The 13,316-nt window shown below is 36.9% G+C and overlaps 1 protein-coding gene across 7 annotated transcripts in view; it reads left to right on the top strand.

The window, feature by feature from the left end:
• TET1 (tet methylcytosine dioxygenase 1) overlaps positions 1–10,672 on the top strand; it is a 142,542-nt gene extending 131,870 nt beyond the window's left edge. For all 7 annotated transcript variants that reach the window (XM_007963255.3, XM_038009144.2, XM_073019084.1 and 4 more), the window contains one exon: positions 699–10,672. In XM_007963255.3, coding sequence (XP_007961446.3) covers positions 699–1,705 — 1,007 coding nt within the window. In that variant the 3' untranslated portion in view covers positions 1,706–10,672. The remainder of the gene's footprint in view (positions 1–698) is intronic.
• Positions 10,673–13,316: the final 2,644 nt, after the last annotated feature.

Raw genomic sequence — 13,316 nt, 5'->3', positions numbered from 1 at the left:
TCCCATTGGATGTGACATTTGTGTGGATATGTCAGAGCAAATAACCCACAGTTGACATCTTGAGAGTAATGCTCTACTTCCTTAATGAGAAGGACACTAAGCTGAAATACTCTTGCTTTTGAGGGTCACAAAGATTTATGTTCTACTACAATGTTTTGCTTGACTTCTCTCTGCCTAATCTTGGACTTTGACAGTTATGATGGTTTTGTTACCTAGAAATATTTATAAACTATTACTTATTTTTACTTTTTAAAATATAGGGTCATACTATGCCTTAAGCGTATCTAAATATCTCTTTGAATAGTTGAATATTGCTCTATATCATTGTATTATAATACCTGCACAATATTACAACATTTAGTTGTATTATTTACTTCCTACCAAATTAGGTCAATTCTAATATTTTACTATTTCAAACAATGACCAGCCATCCTTTTGGCTAGATTTTTGCACTTATTTGTGCCTCTTTCCCAAAGGAAGAGTTCTTTAAGGAAAATTACTAGATGAAAAAGTGTACGAAACTACATAAAATTTTTAATTCGTGTTTGTGATTTGAAATGAGCAGAACAAAACCGACCAACACAACATCAGTGTTTTCTTATAAAATTCTCTGTACCTGTCTTTGAAAATACTTTTTAAAAGACAACCCCTACCAAAAGTAATTTGTATTTTTCTTCACGTTTGGTGTCCTTGTTTAGGGAGTAAAACTGAGACTGTGCAACCTGAAGTAAAAAGTGAAACCGAACCCCATTTTATCTTAAAAAGTTCAGACAACACTAAAACTTATTCGCTGATGCCACCCGCTCCTCATCCAGTGAAAGAGGCATCTCCAGTTTTCTCCTGGTCCCCGAAGACTGCTTCAGCCACACCAGCTCTGTTGAAGAATGACACAGCAGCCTCGTGTGGGTTTTCAGAAAGAAGCAGCACTCCCCACTGTACAATGTCTTCGGGAAGACTCAGTGGTGCCAATGCAGCTGCTGTTGAAGGCCCTGGCATTTCACAGCTTGGCGAAGCTGCTCCTCTCCCCACCCTGTCTGCTCCTGTGATGGAGCCCCTCGTTAATTCTGAGCCTCCCACTGGTGTGACTGAGCCGCTAACGTCTCATCAGCCAAACCACCAGCCCTCCTTCCTCACCTCTCCTCAAGACCTTGACTCTTCTCCAATGGAAGAAGATGAGCAGCATTCTGAAGCAGATGAGCCTCCATCAGACGAACCCCTATCTGATGACCCCCTGTCACCTGCTGAGGAGAAGTTGCCCCACATTGATGAGTATTGGTCAGACAGTGAGCACATCTTTTTGGATGCAAATATTGGTGGGGTGGCCATCGCACCTGCTCACGGCTCGGTTTTGATTGAGTGTGCCCGGCGCGAGCTGCACGCTACCACTCCTGTTGAGCACCCCAACCGTAATCATCCAACCCGCCTCTCCCTTGTCTTTTACCAGCACAAAAACCTGAATAAGCCCCAACACGGTTTTGAACTAAACAAGATTAAGTTTGAGGCTAAAGAAGCTAAGAATAAGAAAATGAAGGCCTCAGAGCAAAAAGACCAGGCAGCTAATGAAGGTCCAGAACTGTCCTCTGAAGTAAATGAATTGAACCAAATTCCTTCTCATAAAGCATTAACATTAACCCATGACAATGTTGTCACCGTGTCCCCTTATGCTCTCACACATGTTGCAGGGCCCTATAACCATTGGGTCTGAAGGCTTTTCTCCCCCTCTTAATGCCTTTGCTAGTGCAGTGTATTTTTTCAAGGTGCTGTTAAAAGAAAGTCATGTTGTCGTTTACTATATCTTCATCTCACCCATTTCAAGTCTGAGGTAAAAAAATAATAATGATAACAAAACGGGGTGGGTATTCTTAACTGTGACTATATTTTGACAATTGGTAGAAGGTGCACATTTTAAGCAAAAATAAAAGTTTTATAGTTTTAAATACATAAAGAAATGTTTCAGTTAGGCATTAACCTTGATAGAATCACTCAGTTTGGTGCTTTAAATTAAGTCTGTTTACTATGAAACAAGAGTCATTTTTAGAGGATTTTAACAGGTTCATGTTCTATGATGTAAAATCAAGACACACAGTGTTAACTCTACACAGCTTCTGGTGCTTAACCACATCCACACAGTTAAAAATAAGCTGAATTATTATTTCATGGTGCCATCGTTCCAACATCTTCCAATCATTGCTAGAAAATTGGCATATTCCTTTGAAATAAACTTATGAAATATTTTCTCTCTTAAAATATTTCTCCTGTGTAAAATACATCATTGTTGTTAGTAATGGTTGGAGGCTGTTCATAAATTGTAAATATATATTTTAAAAGCACTTTCTATTTTTAAAAGTAACTTGAAATAATATAGTATAAGAATCCTATTGTCTATTGTTTGTGCATATTTGCATACAAGAGAAATCATTTATCCTTGCTGTGTAGAGTTCCATCTTGTTAACTGCAGTATGTATTCTAATCATGTATATGGTTTGTGTTCTTTTACTGTGTCCTCTCACATTCAAGTATTAGCAACTTGCAGTATATAAAATAGTTAGATAATGAGAAGTTGTTAATTATCTCTAAAATTGGAATTAGGAAGCATATCACCAATATTGATTAACTTTTTTTTTTTTTTTTTTTTTTTTGGAACTAGGTAAGTGTGGTCTCTTCTTATTGAACAACCTCAATTTAGTTTCATCCCACCTTTCTTAGTATAATCCATGAGAGGTGTTTCCAAAAGGAGATAATGGCACAGGATAGGTTTCAGAAGAGTCAAATGCTTCTAATGTCTCAAGGTGATAAAATACAAAAACTAAGTAGACAGATATTTTGTACTGAAGTCTGATACAGAATTAGGAAAAAACAAATTCTTGTTGAAATATTTTGAAAACAAATTCCCTACTATCATCACATGCCTCCCCAACCCCAAGTCAAACAAAAGGAATGGTACTGTAAACATGGCTTTGTCCATTAAGAGCTAATTCGTTTGTTTATCTTAGCATACTAGATTTGGGAAAATGATAACTCATCTTTTCTGATAATTGCCTATGTTCTAGGTAACAGGAAAGTAGGCATTAAGTTTATTTTAGTCTTCCCATTTTCTTCCTATTACTTTATTGACTCATTTTATTGCAAAACAAAAAGGATTACCCGGACAACATGTTTCGAACAAGGAGAATTTTCAATGAAATACTTGATTCTGTTAAAATGCAGAGGTGCTAAAACATTCAAAGTGTCAGATTCCTTGGGAGTATGGAAAACCTAATGGTGCTTCTCCCTTGGAAATGCCATAGGAAGCCCACAACCGCTAACACTTACAATTTTGGTGCAAAAGTAAACAGTTCCAGCAGGCTCTCTAAAGAAAAACTCATTGTAACTTATTAAAATAATATATGGTGCAAAGTATCTGTTTTGAGCTTTTGACTAATCCAAGCAAAGGAATATGAAGGGATTGTAAATAACAAAATGTCCATTGATAGACCATCGTGTACAAGTAGATTTCTGCTTGTTGAATATGTAAAATAGGGTAATTCATTGACTTGTTTTAGTATTTTGTGTGCCTTAGATTTCTGTTTTAAGACATGTATATTTTTGTGAGCCTAAGGTTTCTTATATACATATAAGTATATAAATAAGTGATTGTTTATTGCTTCAGCTGCTTCAGCAAGATATTTACTAGTATTAGACTATCAGGAATACACCCTTGCGAGATTATGTTTTAGATTTTAGGCCTTAGCTCCCACTAGAAATTATTTCTTCACCAGATTTAATGGATAAAGTTTTATGGCTCTTTATGCATTGACTCATCTACTCATTCTTCGAGTCTACACTTATTGAACGCCTGCAAAATCTAAATATCACTTTTATTTTTCTTTGAATCACCACCTATGACATAGTAAACTTGAAGAATAAAAACTACCCTCAGAAATATTTTTTAAAAAGAAGTAACAAATTATCTTCAATATAATCCATGGTAACGTATGCAGTAATTCAAATTGATCTGTCTCTGAATAGGTTTCTTAACAATCTAAACTTGAAACATCAATGTTAATTTTTGGAACTGTTGGGATTTGTGATGCTTGTTGCAGTTTATCAAAACAAGTATTTGAAAATATCTAGTATCAACTGAAATGTTTCCATTCCATTGTTGTAGTTAACATCATGAATGGACTTCCTAAGCTGATTACCCCACTGTGGGAACCAAATGGATTCCTACTTTGTTGGACTCTATTTCCTGATTTTAACAATTTACCATCCCATTCTCTGCCCTGTGATTTTTAAAAAGCTTATTCGATGTTCTGCAGCATTGTGATTGTATGCTGGCTACACCACTTTTAGAATGCTCTTTCTCATGAAGCAAGGAAATAAATTTGTTTGAAATGACATTTTCTCTCATAAAACTGGTCATCTAACATTATTTCTACCCCTCTATTATGTTTTACTGTAATGATCACCTTTTCTTATACTTCTCTTATAACACTTAAATTGGATTTTAAATCTGCGTTTGTTCATAGTATGATCATTGAATTCGCTGATACATGACCTCATTAGCCCACTCAGTTCATAATATGCTACAAACTTACCAACTTTAATGAGAGAATAATTCCAATTCCTGCCTATTGCAGAATCCTACAAAATATTATGCTGTACTTGATATTCCTTTTTTTTTTTTTGAGACAGAGTCTCGCTCTGTTGCCCAGGCTGGTCTCAAACTCTTGGCCCCAAGCGATCCTACTGCTTCAGCCTCCTAAAGTGCAAGGATTGTAGGCATGAGCCACTCTACCTGGCCTGAAATTCCATTTCTAATGGCTCTTGAGCCATTGTTGAAATTCCTTTTTTTTTCTTGTGCTTGTCAGTCTCACCTACCTCTTGTTTCCAATTCATCTACGAAGTACCAAATAGACCAGGTCATAAACATAATTGAAATACATTCTTACTGGAAAGTGAGGCTATCTGAAAAGGCATAGCTGTAGGCAAATTATTGCAACATGTTTACATCTTAAATAACATTCCAACATCTTTGTTATTCAGTCTGCATGTTGATAATTTCATTTATTAAATATAGAACTTCAACTAGATGAGATCCATAAGTAATTTACTTAAGACATAACCTCAATACATATTTAATTGAATGCATACCCTGTGTAAATAAGCTACTGATTTAATTCACATGACTAACCTACTTTCTAACATTATTACAGTGGACTTCTACTGAAACCATTTCACAATAGCATGTGTGAAAATAACCCTGGACCAGTTTTTAAAACAAAAATTATATTGACTTTTTATCTGGGACGTGGGACTTTATTGCATGAAACTTCCATTGACAGTGGGCATAGCATTTCCTTTGCATATGCCAACTAAATCAGTAGCTGGATGCAACCTTTAATAGATACATAGTTATTACCTTCAATTTCACACCTTGATGCATGGAAATCTTTTTTATCTATATTTAATACAACTGTGAGTTTTGATCTTTTATAGAGATTTATGTCAACAGAATTTTGAAATAAGTTCATATAGTAGTGGCCTTTCATAGCAATGGAAGACACCTGAGAAATCACATAGTTGAATCACTGGGGCCCAGAGAGTAAATCTTAATGCTAGATTGTAATTAGAATTTAAACTGATGAAGGCCACTTTGTGTTGAGAACTGTAGGGAAACTTGATTTTCTTACCCAAAGGGTATTTTACCACTGGGAAATAAACAAGTATCAAATGCTTATACTGTAGAGACTTTCAATTCCCCTGAAACTAGTGTTAAGCATATACAAGAAGTTATAAAAGCGTGGATGATTGAAATAATTAAGGAAAGTATTTCCACTGTATATACAACCCAGCCATGCTTACAGAGTTCATTCATGCCCTTTGCCTAGTTAGCCTCACAATTAAGTCCCAGCATAGTTTATTTTGATGTAGCTGTCTACATGTATTGGAATACTATTTTATTGCACATAGCTCCTAAACTTGCCCATAAGTATATTGAACACCAGTTGTGTGGCACACTCAACCAAGTGAATGTAATCAATACATAATTGCTGAAGGAGTCTGCATTTATCCAAATCAAATTATGCTCCATGTTGAGCTAAGTTTTAACAGCTTTAGAAAATGATGTCATCCATTGCTCTGGAATGCAATTCGGAAAGTCAGAGTCAGTATGTCCTTCATCAGAAATTAAATTTGTGTGTTTTCTTAGAATGTATTGAGATTTATTGGCATGTTCTTGCTTTTCCTATATATATAAAATGGAAACTGAGTTCCTTTATTACTTCCTGAGATGGTAGAGCTGACTTTTATGCAGGATATCATCACTATATTTTTTTCCACATTGATAGCTACAAATTTTATATCATTATTATTATTATTATTATTATTTTGCTACAAATTTTAATTTTCTACCTTTCAGTGTCTGGATGACTTTTTAATTCTCTGTTTCTTCTGGGCTTCCAATCATATACCATTGTTTGCTTCAAAAGGGATATATTTTACTCAAGTAATCCAAAGATATTCCTAATTTTGCCACTCCTCATTTTCACTTCTCTTTAAGGGCCTTTATAGTATGTTCTAATTTCTCATTTGATAGTATGCAACATTTAATATTTCTAGCTCTAAAATTCCATCATTAATTATTTTCTTTTTTTTTTTTTTTTTTTGAGAGGGAGTCTTGCGCTGTCGCCCAGGTTGGAGTGTAGTGGCGTGACCTCGGCTCACTGCAACCTCCGCCTCCCGAGTTCAAGCGATTCTCCTACCTCAGCCTCCCGAGTAGCTGGGATTACAGGTGCCCGCCAACACACCCAGCTAATTTTTGTATTTCAGTAGAGACAGGATTTCACTATGTAGGTCAAGCTGGTCTCAAATTCCTGACCTCAAATGATCTGCCCGCCTCAGCTTCCCAAAGTGCTGGGATTACAGGCGTGAGCCACTGCGCCCCACCAATCACTTCTTTATCAGCTGTACTTCTTTCCTACCTTTACTGTAATACTTATGATCTTGCCTGGGTCATGAGTTTTCTTCTAGTTTGTTCAGCTATAGATGTCTTTTATGTTGGAGCAAAACTAGGTCCAAGGTAGGAATGTCATTATTAGATGTAAAACATTAGCTGATTTAACCAATTTATGTTTGAGTGCAACTTTGAAAACCCTTCGTTAACAGTATAAAGCTAGGTTTCCTAAAAATAGAAATTTTGTCCTTGGCAGCTGTTATGTAAGTCATGACCCTTGTCTTGTTCATAAGAAAGAAATTTTACAGCTGTCAGATTTTCATTTTAGGAGAAACAATGTTGGAAATTAATTTGGCTTCTTCTCCATTTGGCAAGGTATGAACCTTATAACACTTGACTAGACACTCTACTTGTTATTTTTCTTTTTTCTCATTTTACTGAAGCTGCAATATCACTAAGCGCACTTTCATTCTTTTTACAGTGTTATTTTTCTGATTTTCTTTAAATTAAAAATCTGTTGCTTCCCCTTCTCTGTCCTGTCTCCATTCTTCTGATCCCCTACACAAATACACATGGCTCATTTAAAAAATAGCAACCATCTTGGTAAAGCTGTCTTTTCCATTGTGTCCCGCAAGTTCTTTTAGGTGTAACATCATAAGAAATCACAAACTTGTATTCAACTCTTTTCAGTTTTAGGCAAATTCCATTTTTAGGAATAATAGTTAAGCAGCCATAAGACCACAGGTTAATATTGAGTGCTCTCTCTTACTTTACCAATCCCAACAATGTTTAACTCTTATTTATTAGTTTTTGAGTGTTCTATGTAAAAATTGTGTATGAAGTTAAATATTCTAAGTTCTTCTGTATGGCTTTACTACATCTAATGTAAATTTACTCCATTGGAATTCTTTGGTTTTTGGCAGGAATAGGAATTATTCTATAATCTGGGTGAGAAAGATTAGGAAATGAACTGAAAGTAATTGGAAGAGGAGGCACAAGTAAACCATCAGAAACGCTTTTGACCATAAGAAGGGGAAATTAAGGGACAGAACGGAAGAAGCATTGTGCTCCTATCAGCAATCTGAGGGTTAACTCTACCTGCTTAAAAGCAAGAAATATTTTTAATATTCTCTCCACTCTGTACTAATTTTATCTGAAAAATTGCTGCTAAAATTTAGGAGCCATTTTGAAAGCAACGGTAGTAATCAAAGGTATAATCCTCATGCTATATAATGTTTTAGATTATCAAACTGCTTTACTATGTGGAGCTTTTTCTGCCCATTACTGAGGGTTAGACGGAGAACATTGTTCCCATCTTAGAGGTGAGGAATGTGCAGATGGCAAGAATAGTAAATGGCTGGCTCCAAGTTACACAGCAAGTCAATCAATCGGAGACTAAAATATTTATTACCGGTAGACTGCTAAATTTCTGCATCATGAACAATGACTTAGAAAGGATGTTGCTGAGTAGAAATTTTGTCACACCTGAGCTGAGAATATAAAATTTGTTCATTTGCAAAAAACATGCTTCTGAAGTATTTTGTTTCCATTATTTATTTAGCCAGCTAGTTTCTTATGTGTACTAAAGAAGGTCTCCCAAATTACCTAAATTCCACAATAGGGCTTAGATTTATGAAGTTTTATATTTTTTCCTCCTTATAAAAAGCTCTTTCTATAAAAAAATATCCCTGTAGTACTAAAACAGGGAGAAATTTCCTAAATAATATATTTTTTAATATTACTTTTTTTAAAAACTAGGGTAAGCACCTCACAATCAAAATTTAATGTATTTGTTATCTTGAAATGCAGGGGTTTTTGAAGGAAATGTGGTAGGTAAACAATTTAGTTCCCAATTCCTGATCGTAAAAATGCAAAATTGGGCCAGGTGTGGTGGCTCACGCCTGTAATCCCAGCGCTTTGGGAGACAAAGGCGGGTGGATCACGAGTTCAGGAGTTCAAGACCAGCCTGGCCAAGATGGTGAAACCCCCATCTCTACTAAAAACACAAAAATTAGCCGGACATGGTGACGGATACCTGTAATCCCAGCTACTTGGGAGGCTGAGGCACAGAATTGCTTGAACCCGGGAGGCGGAAGTTGCAGTGAGCCGAGATTGTGCCACTGGACTCCAACCTGAGTGACAGAGTGAGACTCCAACTCAAAAAAAAAAAAGCCAAATTGTTGGTATCTCTAAGACAGACCAAGACTCCCTCTCTAAGAGATAGTAGTGTCTCCCACTTAATTGAATTCGTTTTGTTTGCTTTGCTTTGATTCTTGCCACATAAAATCTGTGGGTCAAAGGCTAACCCAGAGATTTGCTCAGAGAGTTAAGAAAAATAATAAGATGTATTTGTAAAGTTTTAAATAATGAAAAATGAGATGTATTTGTAAATTTTAAAATAACCTCTTTATAAATATAAATATCTTTATAAATATAAAGAGGTAGGATGTTTTGGCTATCTAATTAGCACATTCTGAGTCACACACACAAACAGGCCAAACAACTCTAGATATTCAAATAAATTCCCCTTTTGGTGATTCAGTTCAGTAACTGCCTGTCCTCATTAATGCCTGTTTGTGATGATGAAATAGTTGACAACTGGGACTTTACAAAAATAGCTCCTGAAAAAAATTAAATATTTTATTGCAATGTATGTTCATATTTTTTTTAACTTTTATGAAATAACATTGTGATAGGTGCTTTAAGATAAATATTTTTCCAGAAGTGGTTTATAGTATAAACTAAGGGCAGTTTTTACATTGTGATGTGTGGGTGGATGGTCATATTTAGTTAGGTTATTAAGAAATCATGAAGTGTTCCCTAACAAGAAACTTGCAAAGCTATTTGGCAGGAAGAAAATCATTAACTTCTAGTTTATCTTTTTCTCATGCTATATGGTTAATTACCAAGTAAATTCACTTGCGTACCATTACCTTAATTCAAAGGAGAAGCCAGAATGTCTATCATTGGTGGGAGTAAAATATAAGCAGATTCTTTACCATGGTGAAATAGAATAATACTGAATTCCCAATACAGAAATACTAATTTCATAAGCTAATATTCCTGTCTTTTAGCTGACTTCTTTCTCTCTTCAGGATATGTTTACTATTTATTATTTACCCTTGAATTTTTGCTTTGGGGTACTTTTACCTATTGCATCCTACTATATTAAGTATCCTTTACAATGAAATATCTTAGCAAGGAAATGCTTTTAAAACTTCACAAATATCCGATTTCATTCTTAACATATGGGCGAAGCAGTAAAAGAAAAAGCACTTCACCATGTAGAAAGGAAAGTGATCATTTTAATTAAGATAATGTCAATTCACGATCAACATTTAATCCTCTGCAAACAAGGGAACACTTACTAGCAGTACTTGAAGACTTGTGAGTTGGAATTGCATGTTACTTGAAAGATCTAATTAAGCTAAATTTTGGTGCACAGCAGTTGTACATGATTTCATGTTTATGTAGCAAAATGCATTGAAATGTACTAGTGTTGAAACATACATGTAAAGGTAGTTGTGGAAATTGTTATATTTTCCTTGTGTGTCATTTATTTAGAGCATAAAGGTTTTTTTTAATTGTTCTAACTGAATAAGGCTAAATGAATACTGTAATTGAAAATATATTTTAAATCTTTGTCATGAGTTTTTTTAAAAAAAAACTATTGCAAATTGTATCATTCCTGATTACACAGAACTTTGTGGGTGGTTTTAAATAAATTTTATACTTCTATTTTGCACCTGATAGTCTAATTTTTCTTTCCTCCTAAAAATCACATTTAAAAGTTTTAATATTCAATAAAATTCACACATTTTAACTACAAAGGACTATAAGATTTAGTATTTGGAGATGACTAAACGTATGCATGTGCTCACCATAAAATCAAAATGGCTAGCATTTATGAAATGCTTACTACATGCTAGAAATCTTACACTTTATGTAAATTATGTAATTCCCATGGTGATTCTATTAAGAACTCTTATCAACCTCATTACATAGATCTATTCTGAAACTTGAAGTTATTAAGTTCACAGCCCTAGTAATTGGCAGAGCTGTTACTCATGTCCTTACTTGGCTTTACAATTGTTTCAATAAACTTAATACTTTTCCTTAAGTCTGCTAAATTTAAACTTAATTCTGAATGCAGTTTGCCAACAGTATTTTACTGTTTTTTTTTTTTTTTTTTTTGAGACAGTCTCACTTTGTCGCCTGGGCTGGGGTACAGTGGCACGATCTTAGCTCACTGCAACCTCTGCCTCCTGGTTCAAGCGATTCTCCTGCCTCAGTCTCCTGAGTAGCTGCGATTATAGGGGTGCACTACCACGTCTGGTTAATTTTTGTATTTTTAGTAGAGACATGGTTTCACCATGTTAGCCAAGCTGGTCTCAAACTCCTGACCTCGGGTGATCCGCCCACCACTGTCTCCCTAAGTGCTGGGATTACAGGCATTACATGCGCCTTGAAGCCAACAGTATTTTAAAGACCACAATATTAATTTTTTTTTTTTTTTTTTTTTTTTTTCCCTGAGACAGAGTCTCACTCTGTCGCCCAGGCTGGAGTGCAGTGGGGCGATCTCAGCTCACTGCAACCTCTGCCTCCTAGGTTCAACCAATTCTCCTGCCTCAACTTCCTGAGTAGCTAGGATTACAGGTGTGCACAAACGACGCCTGGCTAACTTTTTTTTTTTTTTTTGAGATGGAGTCTTGCTCTGTTGCCCAGGCTGGAGTGCAGTGATGCAATCTTGGCTCACTGCAAGCTCTGCCTCCCGGGTCCACGCCATTCTCCTGCCTCAGTCTCTCGAGCAGCTGGGACTACAGGCGCCTAATGCCCAGCTAATTTTTTTAGAAAAAATTAGCTCTCAGAGTAGAAACTCTGTCTCTACTAAAAATTCAAAAAAACATGCCTGGCTAATTTTTTTGTATTTTTTATTTATTTTATTGTATTATTTTTATTTTTTTGAGACAGGGTCTTGCTCTGTTGCCCAGGCTGGAATGCAGTGGTGTGATCTTGGCTCACTGCAAGCTCTGCCTCCCGGGTTCAGGCCATCTCCTGCCTCAGCCTCCCAAGTAGCTGGGACTACAGGTGCCTGCCACCATGCCCAGCTAATTTTTTTGTATTTTTTATTTATTTATTTTATTTTATTTATTTATTTTATTTATTTTTTTGAGACAGAGTCTTGCTCAGTTGCCCAGGCTGGAGTGCAGTGGTACGATCTCGGCTCACTGCCAGCTCCACCTCCCAGGTTCACGCCGTTCTCCTGCCTCAGCCTCCCAAGTAGCTGGGACTACAGGATCCCACCACCACGCCAGGGTAATTTTTTTTTTTTTTTTTTTTTGTCTTTTTAGTAGAGACGGGGTTTCACCGTGTTAGCCAGGATGGTCTTGATCTCCTGACCTCGTGATCTGCCCGCCTCGGCCTCCCAAAGTGCTGGGATGATAGGCGTGAGCCACCACGCCCGGCAATTTTTGTGTTTTTAGTAGAGACGGTATTTCACCATGTTGGCCAGGCTGTTCTCGAACTCCTGACCTCAGGTGATGCACCTGCCTCAGCCTCCCAAAGTGCTGAGATTACAGGCTTGAGCCACCACGCCCGGCCTCTAGTTTACTTTTCATAAAAATTCCATTACAGGCCAGGTGTGGTGGCTCATGCTTGTAATCCTACCAATTTGGGTGGCTGAGGTGGTGGATTGCTTGAGCTCAAGAGTTTGAGACCAGCCTGGGCAAGGTAGGGAAACCCCATCTCTACAAAAAGTACAACAAAATTAGCCGGGTGTGTTGGCAAGCACATGTAGTCCCAGCGACTTGGTAGACTGAGGCGGGAGGCTCACTTAACCCAAAAGGTTGAGGCTGCAGTGAGTTGAGATGGAGCCACTGCACTCCAGCCTGGGTAACAAAGTGAGACCCTGCCTCAAAAGAAAAAAAAAAGATTGGCTGGGTGTGGTGGCTCACACCCACAACAATCCCAGCACTTTGAGAGGCCAAGGCGGGTGGATCACCTGAGGTCAGGAGTTAAAGACGAGCCTGGCCAACATGGTGAAACCCTGTCTCTATCAAAAAATTAGCTGGTTGTGGTGGCGGGTGCCTATAATCCCAGGTACTCGGGAGGCTGAGGCAGGAGAATCACTTGAATCTGGGAGGCAGAGGTTGCAGTGAGCTGAGATTGCGCCACTGGACTCCAGCCTGGGCAACAGTGAGACTGCATCTCAAAAAAAAAAAAAAAAATTATATGTTACTGGGCATGAGGGTGTATGCCTGTAGTCTCAGCTACCAAGAAGGCAGAGGCAGGAGGACTGCTTTAGCCCAGTAGTTTAAGTCCTGCCAGCCTGGGCAACATAGCAAGATCCCATCTCTAAATAAAAACAAACAACATAAAAATT

This window comes from Chlorocebus sabaeus, chromosome 9, assembly GCF_047675955.1.
Source record: "Chlorocebus sabaeus isolate Y175 chromosome 9, mChlSab1.0.hap1, whole genome shotgun sequence".
NCBI lineage: Eukaryota > Metazoa > Chordata > Mammalia > Primates > Cercopithecidae > Chlorocebus > Chlorocebus sabaeus.
Note: the sequence above shows the minus strand (reverse complement) of the source record. Positions and strands in the feature narration are given on the sequence as shown.